Genomic DNA, 25,319 nt, shown 5'->3' with positions numbered 1-25,319 from the left:
AGCAGGGCTGGGACGACTGTCTGCAGGGGGAATCGGGATTTATACGGCCGGGGAGGGGCTGGCTCCGGAGCCCACCCCCAGCCGGCCCCCCGAGCTCCGGCCAGCGGCCCGTGGCCAGCGGCCAGCGTCCTCACCCCAGCCCTGGCTCTGGCCGCTGGCCTGGCCCCGCTCCGGCACGCTGGCCTGGCTGCGGGCACCTTGACCCCGGGTCATGCCCGAGGTGGTAACTGAGCCGTGGCAGTGCCCGGGGCGCTGTCCGACAAGTGCTCCCTGTGCCGTGGCCTCTGGCACCTGCAGAGCAATGTCACACACAGTCAGCGCACAGGCAGCGCGTCCCCAGCCCCTGCCTGGCTGTCCCTTGCCAGCCCTGGGTCCCGCACAGGGTGGCATGAGATGAGCCTGGGGCACAGGGGCTGGGATGGGGAAGGCACCAGGGGTGGGTGGCACCGGTGCAGTGCCGGGGGTGTTTATCAGAGGAATGACAGTGGGGGACATGCTGCTGCCCACACCCTGCCATGCCCCCCTGGGACAGGGTCTGTGCCCAGGAGGGTGCCCGGAGCAGTCAGGGAGCAGCAAGGGCAGGCAGCCCCGCAGGGATGCACTCCTTGCTCCTCTGTTCCCGGTGCCTGCTCACCCTGGGAGGTGACAGGGACACACGCAGGGGCAGGGGCAGAACTGCCGGCAGCGCTGCCAGGAGCATTTCCTCCCGCCCAGGAGGAAGGTGTGTGCCGGCAGTGGAAACGCGGAGTCTTTTCCTGAGAGGGGAGCGATGAGCTGGCAGCAGCGGGAATCACCGGTGTCCTGGGAAGGGCTGGGAGTGCCCCCGGCCTGACCATCGCTCCTTGTCATTCCTTGGCACTCAATACCACAGACTACGGCCCTGCTCCTGCTCACCAGAGGGGTCAATGTGGGTCCCACTCTGCCTTCAACCCCCCGGCCCTGAGCCCAACCCTCCCAGGAGCAGGCAGGGGGGCAGCCAGCCGAACCAAGCAGGCAGGAGGCTTCCTGCCTGCCTTCCTCCCCTTCCTCCTCCTCCGCGGTACTCCAGGCATGATGAAGGTCAAGCAGCAAAAACACGTGGAGGGCGGGACCTGGCTCCTGGCAGATGGCCCCAGGGCTGCCGGGGATGTGACTGGGAGACTTGGCAGTGCCAGCTGCAGTCCCCACTGTCCAGCAGCTCCACAGCCAGAGAGGGATGCAGGGGGAATCTTGGAGGCTTGCCAGGGCTGAGACAGTGGCCATGGAATGCAGCTGGGATATCACCAAAACCCCAGTGAGGTCAGTGGGGTGCCCTGGGGGCCATGGGATGGGTTGGCATCATGTTCCTCAGTGCCCTGTGGGCAAAAGCATATTGCAGGACTGCAGCTTGTGGTATGGCTCCTGGGGTCTGGGTCCCCCCATGGGCTCTCCTTCTGCTTCCAGGGCTTGTGGCTGCTGGGCCATGACAGGGGCAGCTGTGCTGCCTGGCACCACTTCACTGCCTCCCATCCTGCTGGCTGTGAGCAAACGGCCCCTCTGCCCCCGAAGGGCACAGGCAGCCCCCGGCTGGCGGGACCCCCTGCCCTGTTTTCCTTCACCATTTGTCTGCCTGTGCAGAGCCTGTAAATCACGCAGTGGGGAGCAGAGAGATGGGCTGGGGGCTGGTGGTCTGGCTGGGACTGGGGACATGTAGGGCTGCACCAAGGGCCAGGGGTCCCACTGGAGCAGGGGACATGCAGGGCCACACCAGGGGCTGGGGACATGCAGGGCTGAGCAAGAGGACAGGGATCCTGCTGGGGATGAGGATGGGCAGGGGGCTGCACTGTGTCTGCACTGGCAGCTCTCACCATGCATCATTCCCATGAGGGAGCCCAATCTTCTCCTGTAGCATTTGCCCAAGTGCAGACCCCCACAGAAGGGTACGTGCAGCTGTGCCAGGGGCAAAGCTGGGGATGGGCAGGTTGGCATGACAGGCAGGGAGCAGGCAGGTGCCTGTACAGAGAGGGGAACCCCCACTCTGCCCCCCTCTCACCCCAGAGTCTTGCTGAGCCATGGCTGGGGGTCCACAGCAGCCCCTGGCCCTGACAGGTGGTAAGACGGATGGCAGGGGCTGTGTACTCAGCTGCACATCCCACACATGGCCACCAGCTGGCAGGGACAGGCTGGGGGGGTCACCCAGTCCCCACACCCAGCCAAACTGCCCCAGGGCTTTTCTGGGGGGCACAGCCACGTGTGGGGTGCTGGTGGCCTGTGCAGGGAAGGAGCAGCAGACAGGAGATGGCTCAGTGGGGTGGGGACAGCACGAGTGTGCCCACGAGTGTGTGTGGGGGTGTGCAGCTGCACACATCTGTGCATCCCAGCATGCATGGATGTGTGTGCACAGCGTGTGCACAGGGATGTGTGTGAGTATGAGGCTGTGTGCACGTGTTTGTGCAGTTGCACATGGCTGTGTGCCTGTGGGTGCCACGTAAACCCCAAATGCCACCACCTCCTGCTGCAGTGACACCTCCGTGTTGGCACAGACGTGTGTATGTGTGACCACCGCCTCGCCAGATGCTGCAGACAGAAGGATGGATGGACAGGAGCTGTCATCCCTGGCTGGGAGAGCAGCAGGAGCCATGGGAAGCAGGGAATGCTGCCGGCTCCCTGCCTGTCCAGCTGCCTGTGCAGGCTGTGGCTGTGGGGCAGGAGGACATGTGGCAGCAGCCAGGTTTTCCTGTGCTGCAGGCATCTGGCACAGGACATGAGTCCCTGTGCCTGGCCCCCCCAGCTCCCCCAGCACTGTGGCCTGGGCTCTGACTCAGCTGGCCAGGTGCAGTTGAGGCATCACAAACCCTCTGCCAGCTGGGGTGGGTGCCAGGACATGGTGTGGTTTGGCACCACAGCTGATCCAGCCAACTGAGTGACCCCCGGGCAGAGGGCAGCACCAGGCAGTGGCTCAGGCATTCATGGGACCCTGCATGGGACACAGAGCATGGAGGGGACATGGCCTGAGCATGGGGTTGCAGTCCTGACTCCAGTCCAGCCAGGCTCCTCCTGCCTGGTGGGCATCGTGGGGTCAGGGTGCTGGGCACCCTGGGGGCTGGGGCCTGCCTCTGCTGCCAGGGAAATGCCCCCTGCCCCCCACACCAGGGAGTGTTTGTCTTCGAGGTGATACTTAAGTGTAAGAAAATAAACAGGGAGCAGATGGGGCAGGGGCCAGGGCTGCCCCCGGCCCCGCGGGAACGCTCCAGCCCTGCTGGGAAAACACCACGGCCAGCGAGGCAAATGGATTCCAGACCCAGGGCAGTGCTGGAACATGTGGCCACCAGGACACTGGGCCTGACCCTGCTGAGCCCTGGAGAAGCAGTGCTGGACTGATCCATTCAACTCCACCCCACCCCATCCCCTTCCATCCCACCCTGTCCTGTCATGTCCCATCCTATCCCATCACAACCCATCCACGCCATCCTGCCCCATCCCATCCTACTCAGTGCCCCAGGTCCACAGCCCCTGACCAGACCTTGGCTCTGGGGGATGTCCAGGAATGGCCCCTCTGCCTGTGGCTCCCCAGTTTCAGGGTGCTCAGGCCAGTGAGGCCACAGGTCTGGGAGCTGCCCCATCCCAAATGCAGTCCTGTCCAGCTGGGCACACACAGCATCCAAGTCCAGCTGAGCCCAGTGAGGCACGGGTCGCATCCCAGGGGAGTTGATCCCTGCTCCCCAACACTGGCAGACCAGAGATGGCAAATCTGGGAGCCCCTGGAGCCCCCTGGGTGGGGAGGAGCAGTGAGTGCCATGGGGACTGGGCATTGTGAAACATTTGGGGAACAGGAGAGTTCCCCCATTTTCCTGGATCAGGGCTGTATCAGGGTGACCTGGTGGGCCCCCAGGCAGTGTGGGAAGCCCCAGGCCCCCCCTGCCCCCCGGGCTGTACCTGCGGGCTGGGGCTGCTGGTCTGGAAGGCATTACACGCCTGTCGGGCGGGGAAGTCTGTCCCAGTTCCGGAGCTGGGACCCCTCCCCACCCGGCCTGGGCTGGGGGGAGCCCACAAAGCTCCTTTGTTCCTGCCCTGGAACGAATGGATTGGAGGCAGCCGGATCGGCTGTCAGCCGGCGACACCAGAGACCCCGCGGGTCAGGCAGAGGGAAGGGGGACAGGTGGAGCACGGACAGATGCAGGCAATGCAGAGACCCATTCCTGGGCCAGCCAGGGGCTTGTGGCACCAGCAGCCCCAGCTGGAGACCAGCTCCCACTGCCCACACCGTGCCAGACCCATGGATGCACCAGTCAGCCCTGGAGATGTTCACACAGCACTTTGGACACAGCTCCGGTGCCAGGGAGCCCTGGGAGTGATGTCAGGACATCCTGGGACTGGCACGGACCTTTGGCGCTGTTTGCAGGGGATGGCAAGCTGGAAAAGCAGATCCTGCAGCAGGCTTCTCAGCTGGAAGAAGCCTCCATGGCTTGCAGGAAAACGAGTTGCAGGATCTGGGCAGCCTCAGTTCATTCCCACTTTGTGGAATTCCCAGTTCTGCTGAGCTGCCTCTTATCCAAGGGATGAGGGGCACAAGCCTGGGAGAGTGGGGCAAACAGCATTCATGTGAGATGCCCAGCAGTGGGGGCACAGAGGATATGGGCAGACATCAGTCCCTGCCATGGGACTCCCGTTTGGGGGCACTCTGGAAATGCCCACATTGCCTCAGGAGCTGCTGCAGGAGCTGCTACCTCCCGCCTCCACCCCCCCGCTCTCTAACAAGAGGAAACTTTTTAGCACGCCACAATTCTGAGGAGAAATTTATGGCCCATCAGGGAGCCGCGGGCCAGGGCTGCTCTCGGTGAGTGCTTGCAGGGCTTCCTCCCGGCACACAGCTGCTTTCATGCGGCACATGCAGCTCTGGAGTCTCCCTCCCGTCCCTTCCCCTCGGCCAGCACCCCCAGCCCACCCTGCTCTTCCTCCCCAGCGGATCCTGCCGAAACGTGGAGGCAGCAGGAAATTGTGCCCTGTCCCATGCCAGCACTGCCAGCTCCTGCCATGCAGACGACCCGGCTGTGCCCTCCTCTCCCAGCCTGTTTCTGCCCTAGGGGAACAGGATCCCTTCAGGGAAGGGCATGGCTGATGGGGCAGAAGTGTCCGGCCGCAGTTCCCATCCCAGGTCCCAGTCCTTCTGCTGACTCACGGCGTGGTGAGTGAGTCAATGGCCTTTCCCCTCCCTGGATGGAGGCTCTCGACTTAGAGGGATGCTGGAATGCCCAGGGGATGCTTGAGGCATTTTTCCAGGCTGCACGTGGGGTGACGATGTGGTGCTTGCAGAAATGACAGCATCCCAGCATGGCAGGGCCACAAGAATCCCCACAGCTGGGCCAGACCCTGAATTCAGCTCCAACGAAGGTTGGGCTGGCAGAACATTGTCCTGTCACAGCATCCATCCCCCAGCAGAGCAGCCATTCCCTCACAGAACATCCATCCCCTTGCAAACCCTCTGTCCTTGTTCTGTGTGCCCACAGCCACTGCTCCTGCTGGCACCAGGGCACAATGCTGGGCCATGATGGACCACTGCATCCCTGCTCCCAACCTCAGCACCCTCTAGCACCACGCCAAGGAGCTGCAGAGGTTTTGATCATCTTTATTCCAGATGCAGCAGTGGCTGTCCCCACCACAGGATTTTGGAGATGTCCCCCAGGGAGACTGGGACCACTGGTGAGCCCAGAGTCGCTGAGGGTGGGCTGGGGACTGGCCATGCCAGGTCTCTTCCCTGTGTCCTGATTCTGTTGTGTCCCAGTTCGCCTGTACCCCTTCCCGGTTCAGCTGTGCCCCGAATGAGCTGTGACTTGTCCCAGTTCCAGCGTGCTCCGGTTCCGCCATTCCCGCTTGAGCCATGCCCCGGTTAAACCCATTCCATCCCGGTTCAGCTATTCCCGGTTGAACCGTGCCCCGGTTTAGCGTGTTCCAGCACGGTTCAGCTATTCCCGATTGCGCCGTGCTCCCGTTCATCCCACTCCAACCGGTTCATCCCGTCTCGTCTCGTCTCGTCTCGTCCCGTCCCGTCTCGTCCCGTCCCGTCCCGTCCCGTCCCGCCCCGGTCCGCGCGGTCTCTCCGGGCGGCGCAGCGCGGCACAACAGCGCCACCTGCCGGCCCCACCGGGCGCCTCCCGGTACCGGCGAGAGCCCGACCCATCCCGGCTGCCGGGAGCCGGGGACCCTCCGAGTCTGGGGGACCCGCACCTCATCCCGGCTGCAGGGACCTCAGGGGTCTCCAAGTCTGGGGATCCTGACCCCTCCTGGCTGGAGGGACCATGGGGATTCCCCAGGGCTGGGGGCGCCGACCACATCCTCATGAAGGGCTCACGAGTCGGAACCAACAGGGATAGAACGGGCTGCTGGGCATCCTCGGGGTGCTGGGCTAGCGCAGGTGAGGCGTGGAGGAGCCGAGGTAGGTACGGAGGTCGCTGAGGGTGGAGGGGATGATCTTGGCGGGGATGGTCTCCCGGCGGAGTGCCTGGTGGGCAGCATAGCGGTGGCAGCCCCCGAAGGAGTAGAAGTAATCGCCGCCCTCACTACCTTTGATCCAGAGCACGTCGATGGGGGGCACCCGCTCGGGATCCTCCTGGGAAGGGGAAGAGCCATCCAAGAGCAACACAGCCCGGCCCTCCCATTCTACCCTGACACCCCCCGACTGTGCCAGGGCTTGGGTGCTGACAGCTTCCCCAGCAGTGCCCTCTGAACGGGTGCAGGAGGGGCTGTGCTCACCTGCAGGGTCTCCATCAGGCTCTGCACCTTTCCCGGGTCCAGCTCAGCCGGGATGGGCCGGATGAGGACCCGCATGGGCACGTTGTGCACAGCCGAGATGTGCTGGGTGTGGATGCTCCTGTCCTCGGCCTCTGCCATGGTTGTGGCTGCCGGCCGTCCTCGGCCGTCCTCTGTCGTGCTCAGCCGAACCCTCTGCTGTGCCCCGAGCAGTGCAGCGCCCAGCCGTACCCCTCTACTTCCTCCTTGCCCGGCCATCGTCATCGTCACGGCCTCCGCCCCGGCGTTTTGCAGAGTCACAGTGAAGGGGCAGGACAGACTTCCGGGCCGGGTGCCAGAGCCGGCTGGCCCGCTGCCTGCTCCGGAGAGCCTGCGGTCAGGGCTGCCCTCGGCTCCTCCTTCCCGTGGGACACCCATGGGCATGCGGCAGCTCAGCCCCCACCATGAGTGCTGGGGGTCCCTGTCCTGCCCCCTGCGGGTCCCACCTGGCCGGGCCGGGGCACTGAGGATCATCCCGCAGCTGAGAGTTGGGATATGATCCCAGCTGCCTAGCTGTACCAGGAACATGTCCCCAACCCAGAGCCCACTCCCTGCTGTGCTGACACCTATGGGGTCCACAGCAAGGAAGATGGGGCGTGAAATAACCGCAGAGTTGAGCAGTGATGCTGGGATGCTCCACAGCTGGGCAGGCACCCAAGAACTGCAGCCCTGAGTCTGTAGCCATGATATTTTCTGCAAAAATCCTTTCCTTAGGATTTTTCCTCCTGAGAAGCTGAGAGGCCTCAGGAACAAAATGTAAACAATGATTACCTGCTGCTGTAGAATGCAACAGGTGGATCTGTGATTGGTGTCATAGAGTTGTTTCTAATTAATGGCCAATCACAGTGAGCTGGCTTGGACTGTGTCCGAGACACAAGCCTTTGTTATCATTCTTTCTTTTTCTATTCTTAGCTAGCCTTCTGATGAAATCCTTTTTTCTATTCTTTTAGTATAGTTTTAATATAATATATATCATAAGATAATAAATCAAGCCTTCTGAAACATGGAGTCAGATCCTCATCTCTTCTTCCCTCTTCCTCAGACCCCTGTGAACATGGTCACACTGGGTCTTTCTAGGTCATTTCTTCAGACCAGTGCTCCAAACGGGGAAAGGCTCCCGGGAGGAACTGCATCTCCCACCCCTCTGGCTGCTGCAACTGGGACACCCTGAATCCACAGCAGGGACGCAATGACAGGGGATGGCTGCTCCCAATGCCCTCACCCTGGCTCCCTGGTGTCATGGAGGGTCCTCAGCCCCAGAGCTGACTTGAAAGCATGCATGATGATGGTCAGGGATGGTTTTGTGAGGCTCTGGAATTAGTTTCTTGCAAGTTGAATCTGGTAATGTCTTTGTGGGTGAAAGACTGCACTGGTGTCACTGGGAGCCCAGGGCTCAGCTAGGTCTGTGCTGACAAGCTGCATGCTAAAAATGATTTGCTTTCCCCCACTTTGGCACCCACATCTGGGAAAGGATGAGGAAAGAGGGGTGGGGAGCAGGAATGCCTGTCTGCCCCTGGGACCGGGGGCTCTACGGGGTTGTCATCACCGGCGAGTTCAAATAAAATTTGCTCACAGAATCCTCCCCATCCGGCGCAGCGGCGCCCCGGGGGTGTGCGAGCGTTACCGGCGCCCTTCCCGGGCTGCCCGCCGGGCTCCGCGCCGCTGCCGGGATTTCACACGGCATTTACTTCCAGGTCAGCGCCCTGCCGCGCTCACTGCCCCCGGCGCTCTCACCAGCAGGGTGGCATCGTAGCCCCTCCTTGTCACAGCAGGGGCTGTCTGGCTGCTGCCCACCGGCTCAGGGGCTGGCAGGGCCACATGGGCAGCGTGGAATGCCCAGAGTGCCTCAGCCACCCGCTTCCAACGGGCTGCCAGGACATCACCCCTCTATTTGGGGCAGTTCTCTCCAGGATGCTCCAGCCCAGGAGTGGGCATGGGCACAGGGCACCGTGGGATGGGCAGGGTGGCAGCTCGCGTGCCACCACCCGCCACCGCCGACACAAATCCCCCAAGACACATGGTTAGTGGCAGAAATCCCTTTTATATCCCTGAATTGCATTACAAGTAATACTGCGGGTGGCCGGATCTCAGTAGACTTGTCATACTGGGGCTGGCGAGTACAAAACCTGGCAGAAAAAATCTATCATGCACGGAAAATTATTGCTGTAGTATCTGCTATTTACAGGAGAGAGGGGCAGCAGCGCAGTGCTCCAAGCCTGCCGGCCTCAGGACACCGTGCTCCGCGGAACGGCGCCGGCATCGCGGGGAAAACCCGGCGGGTGCCTGCGTGGCCAGGGCGATGCTCATCCCCTCTGTGGGGTGCGGATGTGTGGTCACCGTGCCATGGCAGCGAGAGGACCATGACAGGGACATCCCCACTCAACCCGTGACCAACACAGGCACCGAGGCAGCGGGAGGAAGACGGCGCAGGAAGACGGTGTGGGGGTGCGCGAGTGCGGCCCCGCGGGGTGCCGGGCTGAGTCCCCAAGTGCTGGGGACCGGCACAGGGTGATGGGGCTGTGGCAACTCGCGGCCCGAGGTAGGAAGCGGAGGCGTGGGTCGGGCCCCGCTCCGGAATGCCGTGCGCGGAGCTTGCTCCGGGGCCGGTGCGGGGGCGCTCCGCCGGGAGGTTGCATAGAGTGGCTGGTTTGTCCCCGCTGGGCTGGCGCGGGGCACGGAGCAAAGCAGGAGCCCGTGGAAGCAAGGAAGACAAATGAGAAGGGCTTTGCCTTTGTGGGAGGCTTGCAGGACATGCAGCCTGGGCTGCCGGGCCGGCTCGTGCCCTCCTGCCTCCGTGCCCGCCACACAGTCCGCTCTGGGGGTCCTGTCCCCGTCCGTGTCACCGTGGCTGTGTCCTGGGCACGGCAGTTCTGCTGCAGCTCTGCCACCTCCTGCGAGCCAGCGCTGGCATGGCCCGGCCAGTCTTGACAAATAAATAGTGAAAAGCATAAGTTATAAATAATATAAATAAGAACATTTAAATAGACTCACCCAAACTTTACAGCTACTCTGACCCCCTCCTCCTGAGTGCAGGTGGGGGGCAATGGCGAGGGAGCCGGGAGCCGGCTGGAGAAGGGGCTGGGGATACGTGGGGGGGGTGGTTGGGGGTTTGGGTACTACCTGCCCCAGGGCTGGGTCTCCAGCCCAGCTGCCAGCCCAGCCCTTTGCATGGTGAGGGGGGCTGCACCTGCCTGGGGGGGCTACTCCCCATCACCGTGGCAGGGGCCAGTTGTGCCTGGCCAAGCTGGGAGCTGGGAGACAACAGAGGTCGTGTCCTGTGGATCTCTGCTGGAAGCCCCTGGCTCTTCCCTTGGCTCTTCCCCTGACTCCAGGGCTGTGGATCTGCAGTGCCAGGGTGAAAGCTGTGCCACGGGGCAGAGGGGCAGCCGGGTGCCCTTTGTGGTGGGCTGCAGGGACCCGAGGCTTCAAGGGTGAACCCTGGCAGCCCTGCCCTCTGTCAGCCTCAGTGGCCATCAGTCCTGCTGAGCTGGCAGTAACACCAGCCCGTGGTCTCATCAAGATTGGGGTCAAGGGGAGGGTTTGCTCCTAGTGGGGAGCAGAAAAGTGTCTTTTCTCCCCCGGGATCCCCCGGGAAGAGAAGCAGCAGCTCTACATAAATAATAGTAATAAATTAAATAAATAGAGGTGAAAGTCACAAGCTAGGGGAGGAAAGTCTCTCCTGGGTCGGGAAGAGGTCCCCAGGTGAGTCCCCCGCAGAGAGACCTGCCTGGCTGCGGGGGGGCTCTGGGACCGAGGGGAAAGGATCTGGGTCCCACTGTGGGGGGGACCCCCTTCCCAGGGAGCAGATGGGGACTGAGTCTGTGGGGATGTTTCCTCCAGTCTGAGCACAGCAACAAACCAGCTGGCTGCAGCTGCAGGAGTGCTGGCACAGGGACTGGGACCAGGATGGGATGGGGATGGGGACACGATGGGATGTATAGGGGAATAGGGATAGGCATGGGATGAGATGGGGATGGGGATTGGACAGAAGGATGAGGTTGGGAAAGGGGATGTGTCACAGGGCTCAGGGGGCTAGTTCCCTATTGCACAGCTGTGTTCGGAGCCCTTGAAGCAGGCGGACTCGTAGTGCTTGTTGAGGTACGACTTGAGGGCGAAGGTCTTCTCGCACTGCTTGCACTTGTAGTGCTTGAAGGCGGAGTGGGTCTGCATGTGGGCGCGCAGGTTGGAGCGGTCGGCGAAGGCTTTCCCGCAGTGGGAGCAGCCGAAGGGCTTCTCCCCGGTGTGGGAGCGCATGTGGCCCTGCAGCAGCCAGGGCCGGCTGAAGGCTTTGCCGCACACGTCGCACTTGTGCTTGAGGTTGTGGGTGAGGACGTGCATGGCCAGGGCGGGCATGGAGACGTACGCCTTGCCGCAGGTGGGGCATTTCCTCGCCATCTTGCTGTCCAGGCTGCGGTGGGTCTGCTTGTGCCGGCTCAGGTTGGAGGAGGTGGCGTAGGTCTTGCCGCACTCGGGGCAGGAGTGGCGGTGGCTGCCACGGCGCTGGCTCTCGCTGCGCCGACGCGAGCGCCCGTCCGTGATGAAGAAGGCATCCATGGAATAGCTGTCTGTCACTGCCGCCTCCCCGTTGAAGTAGCGGGCGGAAAAGCTGGACTGGGGGCTCTCGGGATCGCTGTACTCCTCGTGGCCGGGTGCGTAGGCCGGGTCTGGTGGCGGTGGTGGCAGGCCTTGCTTCTTGTCAGTGTGCGTAGCCGGCTGGCGCCAGGCAGTGCTGGAGGTACCCTGTGGGCACAACACAGTGGGGTCATTGTCCCTCCAGAGCAGCCACACCAGGGGCAGGAAAAAGCCACAAGCTAAAATTTCCCATAGAAGGTGCAGAATCAGGGTTGTCCCCCTTAAATTGGTTCCTGTCCCAGCTGAGCCACTGAGCACCAGAGCTGCATTGTCCTGCCCTGGCTCCTGTCTGCATCTGTCAGCAGGATGGGTCCCATCCTGCAGAGCTGCCTGAGATGGGAACTGGGGATGGAGCTGCGGAACGTCCAGCTGCGCCTGCCCCGGCTGCGGGCAGCCCCCAGGGGCTATTAGCTGCCAGACAGCTGTCGGTGCCGGCAGCTCATTGTTCACCGGGGCCGTGCCGGTAATGAGCTACGCTCCGTGGGCAGCCGGGATGAGGGGGATGAGGCTGCTCCAGGTTCTTTTTCCTCAGCAAAGGGGCTGGGAAAGCCCCCCCACCTCTCTGGGGTCCCCACAGGGCCTATTCCTTGCAGATGGGACAGCACCAGGAGGGCAGCAGCACTGGGTCCCTGGCCTCCTGCCAAATTGAGCGACCCACAGCCCCCCAGATGTGGAGCCAGGCTCGGGTACCACTCCACTGGCGTCACACACATGTGACATTGGTGCAAGTCAGCTCATGACTTGCTCCGTATGTGGGTCTCCCAACCTGTGTCAGAGCGGGCACTGCGCTGGCATCCCAGTCCCCCTGTGCTGTCAACACAAAGGTCACAGCAGGACCAGCAGTGCAGCCCCCTTCCCAGCAGGCCAGCAATCCTGGGGATGTACTGGCACCCCTCAAACTGGTCCCAGCAATCCCCTGCCTTGTGCACACTGGTCCTTGCAAGCTGTTTCAGAGGCCTCATCCCCACTGATAGTGACAGAGGGGCTATCGGGGGCCTGGGGTCAGTGCACAGCTGGGCTGACCCATGCACGCCGTGGGGCAGCAGGGACATCCCACCACAGCTGCAGCTGAGCATCCCCTAAATCCACACAGCCTCTGGCAGCACCCATGGACCCCTTGGCAAGCAAGTGCTGCCGTTTGTCCCGTGGTGGCCAGGGGTGCCCGTTGTGGGGAGGGGGCTGTGGGGCAGGGGCAGAGCCGGGCCCCCCCGTCCCCCGCGCCGTGCTGACAGCGCGGGCTGTGCAGAAAGCGCTCTGCTCAGCAATTTCTCACGCTGCCTCCGAGCATGCAGCAAGGTTATTTCCAGGAGAGCAGCGTCGGCAGCTTCTGCCCAGCTGCAGCACATCCCTCCCCCACCGGCTCCTGCTCGATAGGGGGGAGCAGAGGACCCCCAGACCAGACAGGCTTCGTACCCCGGTCCCTGGCAGGGAAAGCCCCCCAAGGGCTGGGGAGCACGAGAAAAGGGGGGACAAGCACCGCAGCAGCTGAGCAATGTTAGCTTGTGCAGGGATCAGGCCCATTCCCGCATCCTGCTCCGTTTCCCAATCCACGAGCAGCCAGGACTCCCCATCCTATGCAACGGAGCCCCCGACCCACGGCCAGCCCCTCTTTCTGGGCTGCCCCGCTGTGGGGCTGTGCCAAGCCCGGGGAACTCCGAGCCCACCCCAGTGTTCCCCCGCAGGAGGACGGGATTCCAATGACCACGGCCACCCCAAGTCCAGCCTTTTGCACCTCTCCCGCTGCCGGGGTACCCCCCAGTCTCCCCCCCCCGCTCCCCGTGCCCCGGACGGCGCCGGCCCCCCCCGCGCTCCCAGGGGGGCTCGGGGCACCGCTGCGAACAATGAAACCCTCCGGCACGGCGAGGCTGCCGCCCCCCGCCGCCCCCGCCGCCGGTTGCTCCTTACCCCCCCAACTTGCCGTGGGAAGGAGCCCACCCCGGTGTCCTACGGGCGGGGGGGACTCGGGGCTGCCCACGGGGCTGACGCTGTCACGCAGGGGATGTTTCCCCAAGGACCAACTTCGGCAGCGGCCGGTGGCCCCGGAGCCGGGGACAAGGCGACAAGGAGGGATGACACACCCCACCCCGCACCCCCCGCCCGCCGCGGGACACAACGCGGGGACCCCCTCCCCGTCCTGCCCCGCTTCCCCCCGTGTCTCCCTCCCGGTGCCCCGCCGGGCGCACAGACAATAGAGGCGGGGGGGCCCCTCCGGACCCCCGGCCCCGCACTCACCATCGCCGGCGGCGGGGCCGGGCAGCGTGTATGGGGGCTCCAGGGGGGCGTAGGGGGGCGCAGGGGCCCCGGCGGCCGGGAACGCCTCCGCTTTCAGCTTCTTCACCAGGAAGGAGCGGGGCATGGCGGGGCCGGGCAGCGCTGGACACCTCCGGTACCGGCACCGCCACCGGCCCCGGCCCCCGCACCGGCCCCGGCCCCCCCCGCCCCGGCGCCGGCGCTCGGCCCCGGCGGTGCGCACGGAGAGGCGCGGGGAGGCAAGTGCGAGGGGCGGGGAGGCGGCAGGGCGGCGAGGAGGAGGAGGAGGAGGAGGAAGAGAAGGAGGTGGGGAAGAGGGGGAGGAGGAGGAGGAAGGCAGGCGGGAGGGGGGGAGGGGGCCGCTTCGCCCGGCCGCGCCCGGAGCCCCCCCCAGAGCCCCCCGAGCCTCCGGTAGCGCGGGGTGCCCCGGGCATCACGACACTGTGAGGTCCCTGGTCCCTCCCCCTGGTTCCTCCCCCCACCCCGGCCACGGACAATGGGGACACAGGGGGGACGGGGGAGAGGGGGGGCACATGCCTCTGCCTCCCACCGCCTTTGTCTCCCTGCCGCCAGTCCCCGGGGCCAGGGAAGGACGGGTCTGCCGGGTGGGAGTCCTCATCCCCATTCCTGTCCCCATCCATGTTTCCTGCCCCATTCCTGTCCCCTGTCCCTTGTCTTGTCTCCATCCCTGTCCCTGTTCTTGCTTCTTGTCCCTTTCTCCTTTCCTTGTCCTTGCTCCCTGTTCCTATCCCTGTTCCCGGTTCTCCTTCCCATCCATCTTCCCTGTTCTCATCTCTGTCCACAGACCCTTTCCACTGACCCCTTTCTCTTTCCCTTCTCCCTTCACCTGTACCTTTTTCTCTGTCCTCAACCCTTTCCCCTCTTCCCTGCTCTCATTTCTGTCCCATCTCTGTCCCACCTCTCTCTTGTCCCCATCCCTGCTCGCTGTTCCCATCCCTCGTTTCCCACCTTCTCTCCCCTTCCCATGTCCCTGTCCCAGTCCCAGTCCCCAGGAAGCACCGTGACCTTTGGAGCCACAACAATAGCTGGGCTCGTGGCAGTTCATTGTTCCCGGCCAGAGCCCCCACTCCTGCTCCCCCCTCGTCTCACTGGAGCCCCCACTCGCACTCCCCCTCCTCTCTGCGCTCCGCTGCAGGCAGCTGCTGCTCCGGGGCTGCCTCTCCTGCAGTGGTGCCATCTGAAGGCCGACTTGTGCCATCTGAGGGCCAGAGGGTGACACGGGGACCTGGCTGGCAGCTGGCCGTGCTTTCCCTGAGCCTTGTGCAATGCCCAAGTGTTGCAGCACTTAATAGAACGGTCCCTCTGCTGTCACTGCAGGCAGAGAGCTGGCATGGCTGGCATGGGGCAGCCCTGGGCACACTAAATCCTTTGGCCAGGGATGTGGCATGGGTCTGGGGACCAAAAGCAGCATCCCCAAGGGCAGCACCATGGGCCTGCCGGCTCACAGCCATGTCTGCTCCTTCAGTTGTGCCTAGAGCCACATCTGGAGCCAGCCCTGCATCACAGTGCCCCTGCTCACTGCTTTGTGTGGTACTCCACAGCCCAGGGCATCCCACAGCATCCCACAGGATCCTACAGCTCAGGGCACCTCACAGCCCACATCCTAGAGCATCCCACAGACCACAGCATCCCACAGCATCTGATATCCCACAGAATCCTACAGCATCTCACAGCATTCCACAGCTACGTGCATCCCATAGCTCACAGCACCCCGCATCCCAGAGCATCCCATATCCACAGCACCCCACATCCTACAGGATCCCAGGGCTGCTCCCCATGTGGGCTGGGGTCTCTGCACTCGCTCCCGCAGCCCTTGGCCAAGGACTGCCGGCAGCACCACGAGTCCCATCTGTCCCTGCAGCGCTGCCCTGACGTCAAGGCTCTGCCAAGTTCAAGGTCACCTCTCCCACAGGGCTGCGGCCCCGAGGGGACATCGCCTGCCGGGCTGCTCACGGCATCCCCCGCACACACACCGGGCTCCCGGCCTCTCTCTTCTCCCTGATTTATTTATCCGTGCGTGTGCCTGCTCTCTCCTGGAAGGCACGCTCGCAGAACGGGCATTACTTACGCCCTAGTTGGGCCTGCCCGCCCGCTGCCCGCTGCCCGCCCGCCCGCTGCCTGCTGCCTGCCTGCCCGCTGCCCTGGGATTTTGTCTCTCTCCAGGCTGCGGTGTAATAAGGGAGGTAATTAAGTGTAAAAGGCAGGAGGAGGGAGGGCTGGGAAGGGGGAGCAGCCCCGGCTCCTTTCGGAGGCAGGGGACTGCGATAATGTATGGTAATAACCGCAGCCAGCCCTGCCGAGCTGATAGCGCTGACGGCAGCGCCTGGGCCCCCCCAAACCTGCCCCCGCCACTGTGGGGAGGGGGAGCAGCGCCAGAAGAAAGGCTCAGCCTTCCTCTAGCGGGTTTGTGCCTTCCTGAGCAGCTGTATGGAAATAATTCCCATCGGAGGCAATTGTTTCCCCGACAAGAGGGAGGGGGCTGTGGGGGTACTGTGGGTGAGGGGTTTTGGGCGCTCCCAAGGGCAGGATCATCCTCTTGGGGGGCAGGAGGACAGAGGTCAGGTCCCTACTCCAGCTCCCAGTCTACCCACAAGGGACATATCCTGCTACTGGAATGAGACGAGCTGCCCCGGGGTGCCCCCACTGGTCCTCAGCTCCCCTATCCTCCTTGGATCCTGGACACGGGCTCTGGGGTCAGCCAGGATCTGCCAGAGGATGCCCACTAGTGCCAGGAGGCAGAGCCCCCACTCCTGCCCTCCCTGCTGCCTCAGCTGCAGGATCCGCCCCCATGCCAGCCTGGGGGGCTGCTGGCCATTAGGTATTCCAGTCTCGTTCCTCCCAGAGGCGTCCGGGTCGCAGCCGGAGCCCCGAAGTGGCTCCAATCCGTGCTGTGGTGCTGCCGCCGGCGCAGGGAGCAGATGCCAGACAAAGGGCCGGGGACAAAGGCCTGGCTGCCTCGTGCCCCAGGGAAGGGGCGCAGGCGTGTGCAGGGCACGGGCACTGTCCCAACCCGGGTCTGTGCTGCCCTGACCCCCCGTGCCTGCCACGTCCCAGTGTCCACCCTGCTGGCATGGCTGGGGCACAGCTAGCTACCAGGTGGGCCAGCCCTGGCACTGGTGCTGTGCCACCCCTGCCATGGGCACTCTGCTCTGGTGTGAGGCTCTGCTGTGGCCCCTCTCCAGCTCTGCTCACCTCAAGGTGCAGCGGGGCTGAAATGGTGTGCAGGGGGGCACAGGGGTATGGGGATGGGACCACAGAGCAGAGGGTGGCAAATATCACACATGTCGCTCCAGTCCCACCATGCCTCAGTTTCCCCAGCTGCTATTGGGGGCCTTGTGAATGTTCTGTGTTCCCCCACCATCCCCCTCCCCATGGCCGCCTTTGTCCCCAGTCCCCCCAGCTGGCTGCAAACCCCCTGTCTGGGGGCAGCTGCCACAGCACAGGGCCAGGAACGCCACCGGTGCAGCTGGGGCTGTGCCCACCCACAGAGTCCAGGGGGGCTTTATGGCACGGTGCCAAACGGTGCCAGACCCCCCAGGGGAAGGGACTGGGCATGGCCCCAGTTGAGAGGTACCCAGGCGGGGGACACTGGCACAGACAGCCCCCTCAGCATGGGGGGTGCAGGCAGCAGGGAGGCAGAGGGCTGAATAAAATAAAACACCTTCTATTGTTTCCACAGGATGGGAACACACTGTGCCCCAGCTGGGGACAAAGCCCTGAAGATGCTGCGCCCTGGCAGAGTCCATCAAGGAGCTGTGTCCTGGTCCCAGTGCTGTTTCCCAGCCAGCCAGCCTCGCTGGTTCTGGGAGTTCATGCCGGCAAGAGCAGCGGTCTTGGGGCGTCCACCCCTCTCACGCTGGGCACTGCAGGCTGCAGTAGTCAGCAGATTTGAAAAGGCCATAGACGTTGACAAGGGGGAACATGAGCAGTGCCCCCAGGAGGGAGCCCAGCTGCTCCAGCACCCCGTACCACACCAGCGCGCTGCGGCTGCGGCTCCGCAGGATCACCCCGGCCATCACCTTCATGTAGGAGAGCGTCCCGGTGAACAGCACCCAGGAGAGGACCTGGTGGCACAGGTGGAAAAGTGGTCAGGGCCAAGGGTTTCCCGTTGTGGGGACATCGTGGTGAGGTCAGGTCCGGGTGTGGTGTCAAAGACCTCCCTGAGTGAGAGGGACACCGTGACTTACAATGATGACATCGCCCCACTGGGACTGCTGGAGGAGCGGGCAGGGACTCATCACTGCAATGGCCATGTTGTAGGCACCAAAGCCTGTCCCTGCCATAGTGAGGAGGACCATCAGGGTCAGGGACCTGCAAGAGACATGTGAGTGTCACTGGAGAACACTACCTTTCCCTGGTGAGCAGCACAGACACAGCAGCTCATTCCGGCTCCTTGCTGGCTCCATCCTCCTTTCCTGGGGTGTCTGTGCTGCCAGGGCATGGGCATCCCACAGGCCCTCTCCCAACCTACACCTCCAACCCTTGCAGAGTAGGGGCCACTCTTGGGGCAGAAGCCCCTGGTGTGCACCCTGCTGCAACTCCCAGGGCCCTGCAACTCACCTGCTGGGCAGGAACATGGCCACGATGCAGGCCAGGGGGTTGGCTATGGAGCTGAGCGTGGCTGCCAGGTGGTAGGTGGTGTGTCCGTAGGGCAGGCAGGAGTAGGACTGCACGGATGGCAGGACCCCATTTGTCAGGGCGTTCACCCAGGCGATGAGGAGATAGATGAGGGTGAGCTGGGTTAGGGAGTAGGAGACCTTCTGTGGCAGGATGTCCCCAGGTCCCTTGGGATCCTTTGGGCATGAGCAGCCTCTGCTCAGGTGCGAGTCAGCTCCCTCGTCAAGGATCTGGTCAAATGAGTTCAGCACAATGTTGCTGGGAAAGAGGTGCTGCTGGGAGAGCTCCCACACCTTGGGCTGCCGGGTGAGGAAGAAGAAGGCCAGCAAGCAGGTCAGCATCATTGCAGTCATGAGCAGGAAAAAGATGAAGGTGGAGAAGTTGGGTGGGAGGTAGTGGGTCTCCAGATGGAAGATGGTGCTCTCCACAGTCTCGTTGCCAGTAGTGATGTTGACCTTGTAGCTGACATTGGTGCAGCTGGAGATACCAGAGCCCTGGCCCAGGGCAATGAGAGAAGGGACCAGCCCACTTAGCCCTTCACCTATGAAGAAGGTGTTTGTGTACTGGGGCTGCAGCTGCATCATGAAGGGCAGGAAGGTGACGGAGGAGGTGCAGTCCACCAGGGCCAGGAAGAAGGTAAGGATTAGGAAGGGAATGCTGTGGGATGTCCCGGCAATGAGGGATGTGTGGCTCCAGAGGAAAGCCAGGAGCAAGCAGGCCACAACACCGACGGACACGATCACATAGATAACAGCCACCTCCTTCAGCAAGCCAGGCCGAAAGCAATTCATGAGGGTGACAAAGAGTGGTCCCACGTTGGCCATCTGGATGATGATGGTGATGTAGGAGGGGAGGTACCACTGCTCCGGCAGCACCGTCACCAGCAGTGGCAGCTCTACCCACAGCCCGTTGATGGCCACCCAGGAGCCCATGCCGAAGGCACAGGCCAGAAGGTGGGTGAGCAGTGCCATGGCTCAGGGCTGGGTGCCTGGGCCTGCGAGTGACACTGCTGTGCTGTGGGGAGAAACTTTGATGAGTGGTGAGGAGAGATCTGACCCTTCCAGATCCTGGCCCTGTCCTCCCATGACCGCTGCCTGTGTTGGCAGAACAGCTTCCCTCTACGTGCCATGGGGGTGTGGGGCGCACAGCCCAGCCCAGCCCCCTTTGCCCTCTGCAGGCCCTGTGGACCCCTCTGCCCCCTTGAAGTGATGACACGGTGTCCTCCTGCCCTGGGTGTGGATCCTGATGAGCTTCACCTGGTCTCATCCCTGAGGGCTGGGGCTTGGCAGCAGCAGGTGCGGTACCAGGAGGGCATTGAACCTGTGCCAGCTCACGTAGCAGCTCCGTGCCGCCTGCAAGGGCTCGGCACAGCCGGGTGCAGGGGAAGGGGGCTCTCACCTGGGGGCTGAGTGGCCTGGGCAGCTGCTCTGCTGGGAATGGACGCCTCGTACCTCCCACTGCATCTGCAGGGCAGGACGACACCGCGCCCGTCCCCTTCCAGTCAGGACCCGCGAGATTCCGACACGCTCCGGTGGCCGCGGGCGACAGGCCCAGCAGCCCAACCTGCAGCCCAGCCCCTGCTCGTACCGATCAGCTGAGTCAGCCGGGCTCCGGACTCATCCCTTGCCCGCTCCCATCCCGCTCCTGGGAGGAACTCTCACGTCCCGTGCCCCTACGCTCCGTGCCCCCCCCGGTCCCGCGGAGCCGTCTCCAGCCCTGCCCCGGGGCGCTGAGGCCGCCAGAGGAAACTCACGGGGCTGAGCGTGGCGGGAGCAACGACCCAGCCATGGCCCCGGCCCCGCGGGAGGTACCGGGGCTGCGGCAGGAGCCAGGAAGGAAACGGGCTCCGGTCGGACCGGTCCCTCGGCAAGGTCCCAAGGGAAACTCACTGCGCTCTGGGGAACCGGCAGCACCACGCGGGCGGCAGCCAGTCCCGGCTGCCCGAGCTGTGACGTGAGACGGGCGCGTCACCACCTCCGGATGCGGACCGGTGAGAGCCTGGCCCTGCTCTGCTCTTCGTCTTGGTCCCGGCTGGCAGAGTCCCCAGCTCAGGGGGGGTTATTATTCTTGGCGGTGTCCTGGACTTTGTCCTTGTCCCCGCCTGAACTGCGTCCCACCTATCACAGACTCTTCTTGCAGGTGCAAGTGTCACCCGATGACGGTTCCTGTCCCCATCAGGATCTCTGCGGGGTCACGGGGTTGTCATGGGGCGCTGGGGAACCTCCGAATGTGGCCGTTGTCCCACCTCGGGACACTTCGGGGACCAAACCGCGAGCCAGCGGATGAGCCATTTGCACCGGTCGGGAGGTGACACGGGTGAGGACACAGACCCCTGGTCACCCCCGGCAGCCAGCCCCCCTCTCCCAGCCCAGACCCACCGCCCCAGGATGCCTCATGGCGGCTCTTCCCCCAGCACCCACCGGGTGTCGCTGGGAGAGCGGGCTGCAGCCCTGCAAAACCCGGGGCTGCCTTCTCCCGTCTGCTTCCCCGCCTGCTTCTCTGCCCTGCCTGTCTGCAGTGCCCCTACCTGTCCCTGTCCCTCCGGGGGACTGCAGTTTGCTCCTCCACCCTGCCCTGCGCCTGTGGGAGCATCCGCGGCAGCACGGGGACAAGTCTTGTCCCCGGGGCTGCAGGGACACTGGGTGACAGTGCGGGGGGGTTGGTCACAGTTTGAGGCGCTGCTGTGATTTAATCCCAGCAGGCGCCTAAGACCCCCTCAGCTGCTCACTCACCTACACCCCCGGTGTACAAAATGGGGAAAGATAAAGTGGTAAAAGGGACTGAACTGATGGATCGGTTTAATAGGAAAAGCAAGGATGTCCTATATTCTGGGGTATCCCGGGGCAGGGGGGGGAAGGGGGAGTGGCAGAGCTGTCCCATCCACGTCCCCTCCCAATTTCTATGTCCCCCCAGCGCTCTTACTCACTGGTGAGGCAGCGGGACGAGCAGAGAAGTCCTTGGGGCTCTGTGTGCACGGCTCAGCCAAGATCAGACACTCCTGGGTCATCAACGCTGCTTTCAGCACAGCTCCAAAACAGTCCCGCCCTGGCTTCCATGGGCAAAATGACCTCTATCCCAGTCAAACCAGTACAGGACTGCAGGAAGCTTGGAAGGTGGGGAACAAGTGCAAGGTGGAGAAAGCAGGCACAGGGAGATTGCGGTGGGCGCGGGGCAGCTGAGGTCATGGTGTGTCCATGGGCATGGGGACAGGGAGGGGATGGCAATTGTCCTGTGTTTAATTTGTCGGCACAAAGAGGCGGCTCAGCCGGCAGTGAGACCCTTCCCAAGGCCCAATGGCAACAGGGCAGAGGCAGTGGGACCCCCGTGCTGCCCCTTCACGCTCCTCACCCAAATGCACCCGACGCGTGCTGCCCGCCCTGCCTGTGCCTTCTCCGCCCCCTGCCCGCCCCGCAGCTGAACTCCCGGCCCCGGGCCCCTCGCCCCTCCGCACCCCCGGCAGATGCGAGCCAAGGCCCCGGAGCAGATGGCAACATTTGGTAGCCGAGTGGTCCCTGCCTGCGGGACTTTGCTGGGCTGTGATGGCCATCCCTCCAGGAAGCCCCCTCCTCACCCAGCCAGGGCTGGGGAGCCCATCCCAACTGCAGGCCAGCGCATGCCAGGGGGTGCAGAGGGGATCCCAGGGTGGGCACACGGCCCATGCCATGGGGGTGACAGGGTGGCATGGAAAGATCGGCAGCCCAGAAAAGCGGGGGTCTGTCCTTGAGCTCAGCCCTAGTGAGACCCAACCCCTAATATCTTCTTCCATGTGTGAGCAGTGCAGATGGTCTGCCAGGGCAGAGGGTGGCTCCTGCTCCGTTGCTGAGGGACAAGGGGACCCCCTCGCTCCAGGGACTGCTGGCCACCGTATTTGAGAGGGTATGACCCCCAGACTTGGGGGCCTGCTGGCGGCTCTCAGCCTGGACTGCGGCAGCCCCAGCCCTATTTGCATTCTATTTCCATGTGAAAGGAGCAGGTCAAGTTGAAAGTGGAAAGGCTGGTGGGGGGCAGCAGGGAAGGGGCCGCTGCCGGAGGTGAGACCCCAACAAAAGGGCCGGATCCCCAGGGCCCAGCGCTTGCCTGGCCATGGGCTGCGGCCACGGCCCCACGGCAGCCGCCATCTGCGGGTCTGTGCCGTCGCCACGACCGGCCAGACAAAGGCCTCGTGCCCAGCATGTCCCCATCTGTCACCTCCCTGGCTCCCGGATCCCTGAGCAGAGACTGAGTGTGAACATCCGGGTGCAGGCAGCATCATTCCCTCTGCCCACAGGGAATGGGGCGATGCTGGGTGCAGCGGGTGCCTCCCCATTCTGTCCCCATGTCCCTTCTGGAGCAGCTCTGTAGAGCTCTTGTGGGGAAACTGAGGCAGGAGCAGGTGGTGGCTTATCCTGGGTCTGGGCACAGCAATGGGCTGGAATAAAACACTGGGAGTTAACACTCAAGAGCTCTGGGGGTGCCTGTGCGTGGGGGTGCCCACACTGCCGAGCCCCAGCCCTGCGGCTTGGCAGGTGTTCCCAGGCACCCGTAGCTGCCTCCACCCAGCACTTCCAGGGGGAATTGGCTCCTGAATGTGTTTTCTGCTCGCTGGCAGCTTAATTTAGCATCCAGGAGGTCCTGGCAGTGGCACGAGGGTGTCTGTAGAAGGTGAGAGCAAAGGCACTGCCAGCGCCTCGTTGTCCCTGTGCTCACAAACACGGTCCCACGTGTTCCTGGGGCAGCGGTGGGGATGCTGCACCAGGTGCTGGGGGAGCATTCCTGCAGGAGGCTGCCCTCCCGGGGCATGTCCCGGGATGCTCCCGGGGAGGGCGAGGCTTGGGGCGCTGCCTGGATCCAACGCCCCGCTCCAACGGGCCAGACATGCCCGAGCAGCTCCTGCACCTCCTGCCTGCGCCCGCACAGCCTCAGCACCCATGGGGGACGCAGCCTGGGGCTCTGCCCTCACCCACGAACTGGGATTTTCTAGCAGAGCCCGTTGTGTGAATCTGGGCTCAGGGCAGCCCTCTGGCTCCCAGACTGTGTGCTTCCCCTGGCCCTTCTCCCTCCACCAGCTCCTTGTCTCGCTCCAGGAGCTGTTTGAACAATGCAGGGCTGTAACTAAGCTCCACAACATGAGCATTTCTGTGCAGAGCTGAACAGAAATGCCTGTACCATGGGGCAGGAGCCACCCTGCCTGGGCCAGCAGGTCCAGGTGGCTGCAGGCTTGGTGACCCTGTTTTAGTCTTTCACCTCTCCTGCTATCCAGTTTATTTTCCTATGTTTTGCAGTTTATTGCTGCTGGGTGAATGGGGAAACAAGATGAGATTTCCAAGTCAGACCAGGCCCTGCCAACTAACCGTACCAGTGATATGAGGGAATCTGGGCGCTCACAGCAAGGCTGGGAATTTCCCCTGTGTCCCTGAAGCCCTAATCCAGCACCAGCACCCTCTGCCCACAGCGAGCAGTGACATCCAGAAGCATTTTGGATATGTCACTGTGAGCACCTCAGGCCGTGCGTGCATCCAGGCTGCCCAGCCGGCACCGCGGGCTGAACCGGCACCTGGGACGTCACCGGGCACCGGCGCGCTGCGTGACGCAGCCTGGCACGGAGGAGGAATGCCCTGTGCTTTCCATCCCATGTGAGCACTGATTTGCTTCGGAGGGCGTCCTCGCCCGGCACTGACTCAGCGGCAGCCGCTGCAGCAGAACCGCTCCAGCACCCTCCAGCTGCCGTCAGCTGGGACACGGGGAGGACAGGCTGGGGAGCAGGAGGGTGGGGACAGCAGGACACCCTTGGGACACTCTCGGGAAGACAGCACGGAGAAGAAGGTGGCAGCTGATCTGGCCGACGAGGCTCCCACACCACAGGGCCAATCCAGGTGGGTGGCAGAGGTGGTGCTGGTCCCGTGCCAGCGGAGTGGGACTGGGTGAGCTGGTGAAGGGGTCACAACCGTGTGCCTCTGGAGCAGCTCCTCCAGGTTGGAAGTGACCTGGTGTGCCATGTGAGCCTGGCTGAACTGCCCACCCCAGGAAGGAGAGGAGATGAGGCCACTCTGAGCGATGCCCAGAGCTTGGATCCCCGCACTCCAGCTGGGTTTGGGGCATGGGGTTATGTTGCTGAGTTTTTTGGGCTGTTTGGAGGGCGGCTCCGCTCTCTCCGCTTGGCTCGGTGCAGCCCAGCTCGGTGTGGCCGTGCCAGCGCCGTGGCTCAGCTCTGCAGGAATGTGGAGCAGCAGGTTGTGCCCGGCCGGGCTGTCCGTGCTGGGGAGGGGTCCCCACACTGGCCACTGGCGGCTGTGCTGGGGCTCCTGTGTCCTTGTTCTTGTCCCTGGATTTCACAGGCGTCTCCTCTGTGGCTTGGCTGAGCGTCTGGTACAAGGCTGAGCTCCAGTGCCTGACATGGGGACATTTTCCTGCTTTGCCTTGCCTGGGGGACACTTCTGCACCCCTGTGCTGAACCGGGGAGCCCTCCCTGTGCTGGGCACAGGTACAGGGGCAGTGAAGCTGGCCATTGGCACAGGGGCTGGGCAGCACTGGACCAGAGGGGTTGGGCAGAGGGGTGCAGAAAGCTGCCCCGGGAAGGAGGCAGGAGGATCTGTGTTGGTGCTGGGACCGTTCCCAGCTGTCACCATGCCTGGCCGCCCCCCTGCAGACATTTTCCAGGTCAGGAGGCAGCATGTCCCCCCAGGCAGGGGACGAGAATGGGGAGAAGGGCAGCCAGCCTCCCCCATGGTCACTCGTGTGTCACAGTGTGTCAGAGGGATGCACCGTGTGCTGTGCAGGGATCCTGCTGGGGTCCACATTCTGGGGAATCTGGCACCCGTGGGCTGGTAGGGCATGCAGGCTGTGGCTCAGCCACGGCTCAGCGGGGCTGTGGGTGCCAGGGCTGGCTCCTGCCGCTGGGACAGGCGCTGGGCTGCTCCCAGGAAGTTTGTGCACGCAGGTGAGCGGGTGACGGTGGCAGCTGCCGGCTCGGGGCTGCCACAGGAGCGAGTGAGGCCACAGCACACCGGCCCTGCCCTGCCCACCTCTGCACCCGGTGAGTTCTGGGGCTTGCTGTCACATCCTCGGGCTCATCAGTG

General features: G+C 63.7%; 3 protein-coding genes across 4 annotated transcripts; all 3 read right to left on the bottom strand.

Annotated features, from left to right (window-relative positions):
• Positions 1-6,099: 6,099 nt before the first annotated feature.
• Positions 6,100-7,122, bottom strand: SRXN1 (sulfiredoxin 1). Its single transcript, XM_030963420.1, has 2 exons — positions 6,709-7,122; positions 6,100-6,565 (listed from the first exon to the last, which is right to left on the bottom strand). The coding sequence occupies exons 1-2, from the start codon at positions 7,120-7,122 to the stop codon at positions 6,362-6,364; spliced, it is 618 nt and encodes a 205-aa protein (XP_030819280.1). The 3' UTR covers positions 6,100-6,361.
• A 1,643-nt stretch (positions 7,123-8,765) lies between these two features.
• On the bottom strand, positions 8,766-13,808 carry SCRT2 (scratch family transcriptional repressor 2). The gene is given in 3 exon segments (XM_030963590.1): positions 8,766-11,448; positions 11,450-11,484; positions 13,609-13,808. Coding segments are annotated over 3 exon segments (831 nt in total). The 5' UTR covers positions 13,733-13,808; the 3' UTR covers positions 8,766-10,776.
• Positions 13,809-17,373: 3,565 nt separating this feature from the next.
• Positions 17,374-20,211, bottom strand: SLC52A3 (solute carrier family 52 member 3). Of its 2 annotated transcripts, none has more exons than XM_030963273.1 (4): positions 20,154-20,211; positions 18,208-19,278; positions 17,835-17,958; positions 17,374-17,711 (listed from the first exon to the last, which is right to left on the bottom strand). In XM_030963273.1, the coding sequence occupies exons 2-4, from the start codon at positions 19,233-19,235 to the stop codon at positions 17,499-17,501; spliced, it is 1,365 nt and encodes a 454-aa protein (XP_030819133.1). In that variant the 5' UTR covers positions 19,236-19,278; positions 20,154-20,211; the 3' UTR covers positions 17,374-17,498. The 2 variants fall into 2 exon arrangements, with proteins under 2 accessions (XP_030819133.1, XP_030819132.1); XM_030963272.1 differs by lacking the exon at positions 20,154-20,211 and adding an exon at positions 19,663-20,143.
• Between the last annotated feature and the right edge of the window lie 5,108 nt (positions 20,212-25,319).

Source organism: Camarhynchus parvulus, chromosome 20 (assembly GCF_901933205.1).
Source record: "Camarhynchus parvulus chromosome 20, STF_HiC, whole genome shotgun sequence".
NCBI lineage: Eukaryota > Metazoa > Chordata > Aves > Passeriformes > Thraupidae > Camarhynchus > Camarhynchus parvulus.
This window is presented reverse-complemented; position numbering and strand designations above follow the sequence as displayed.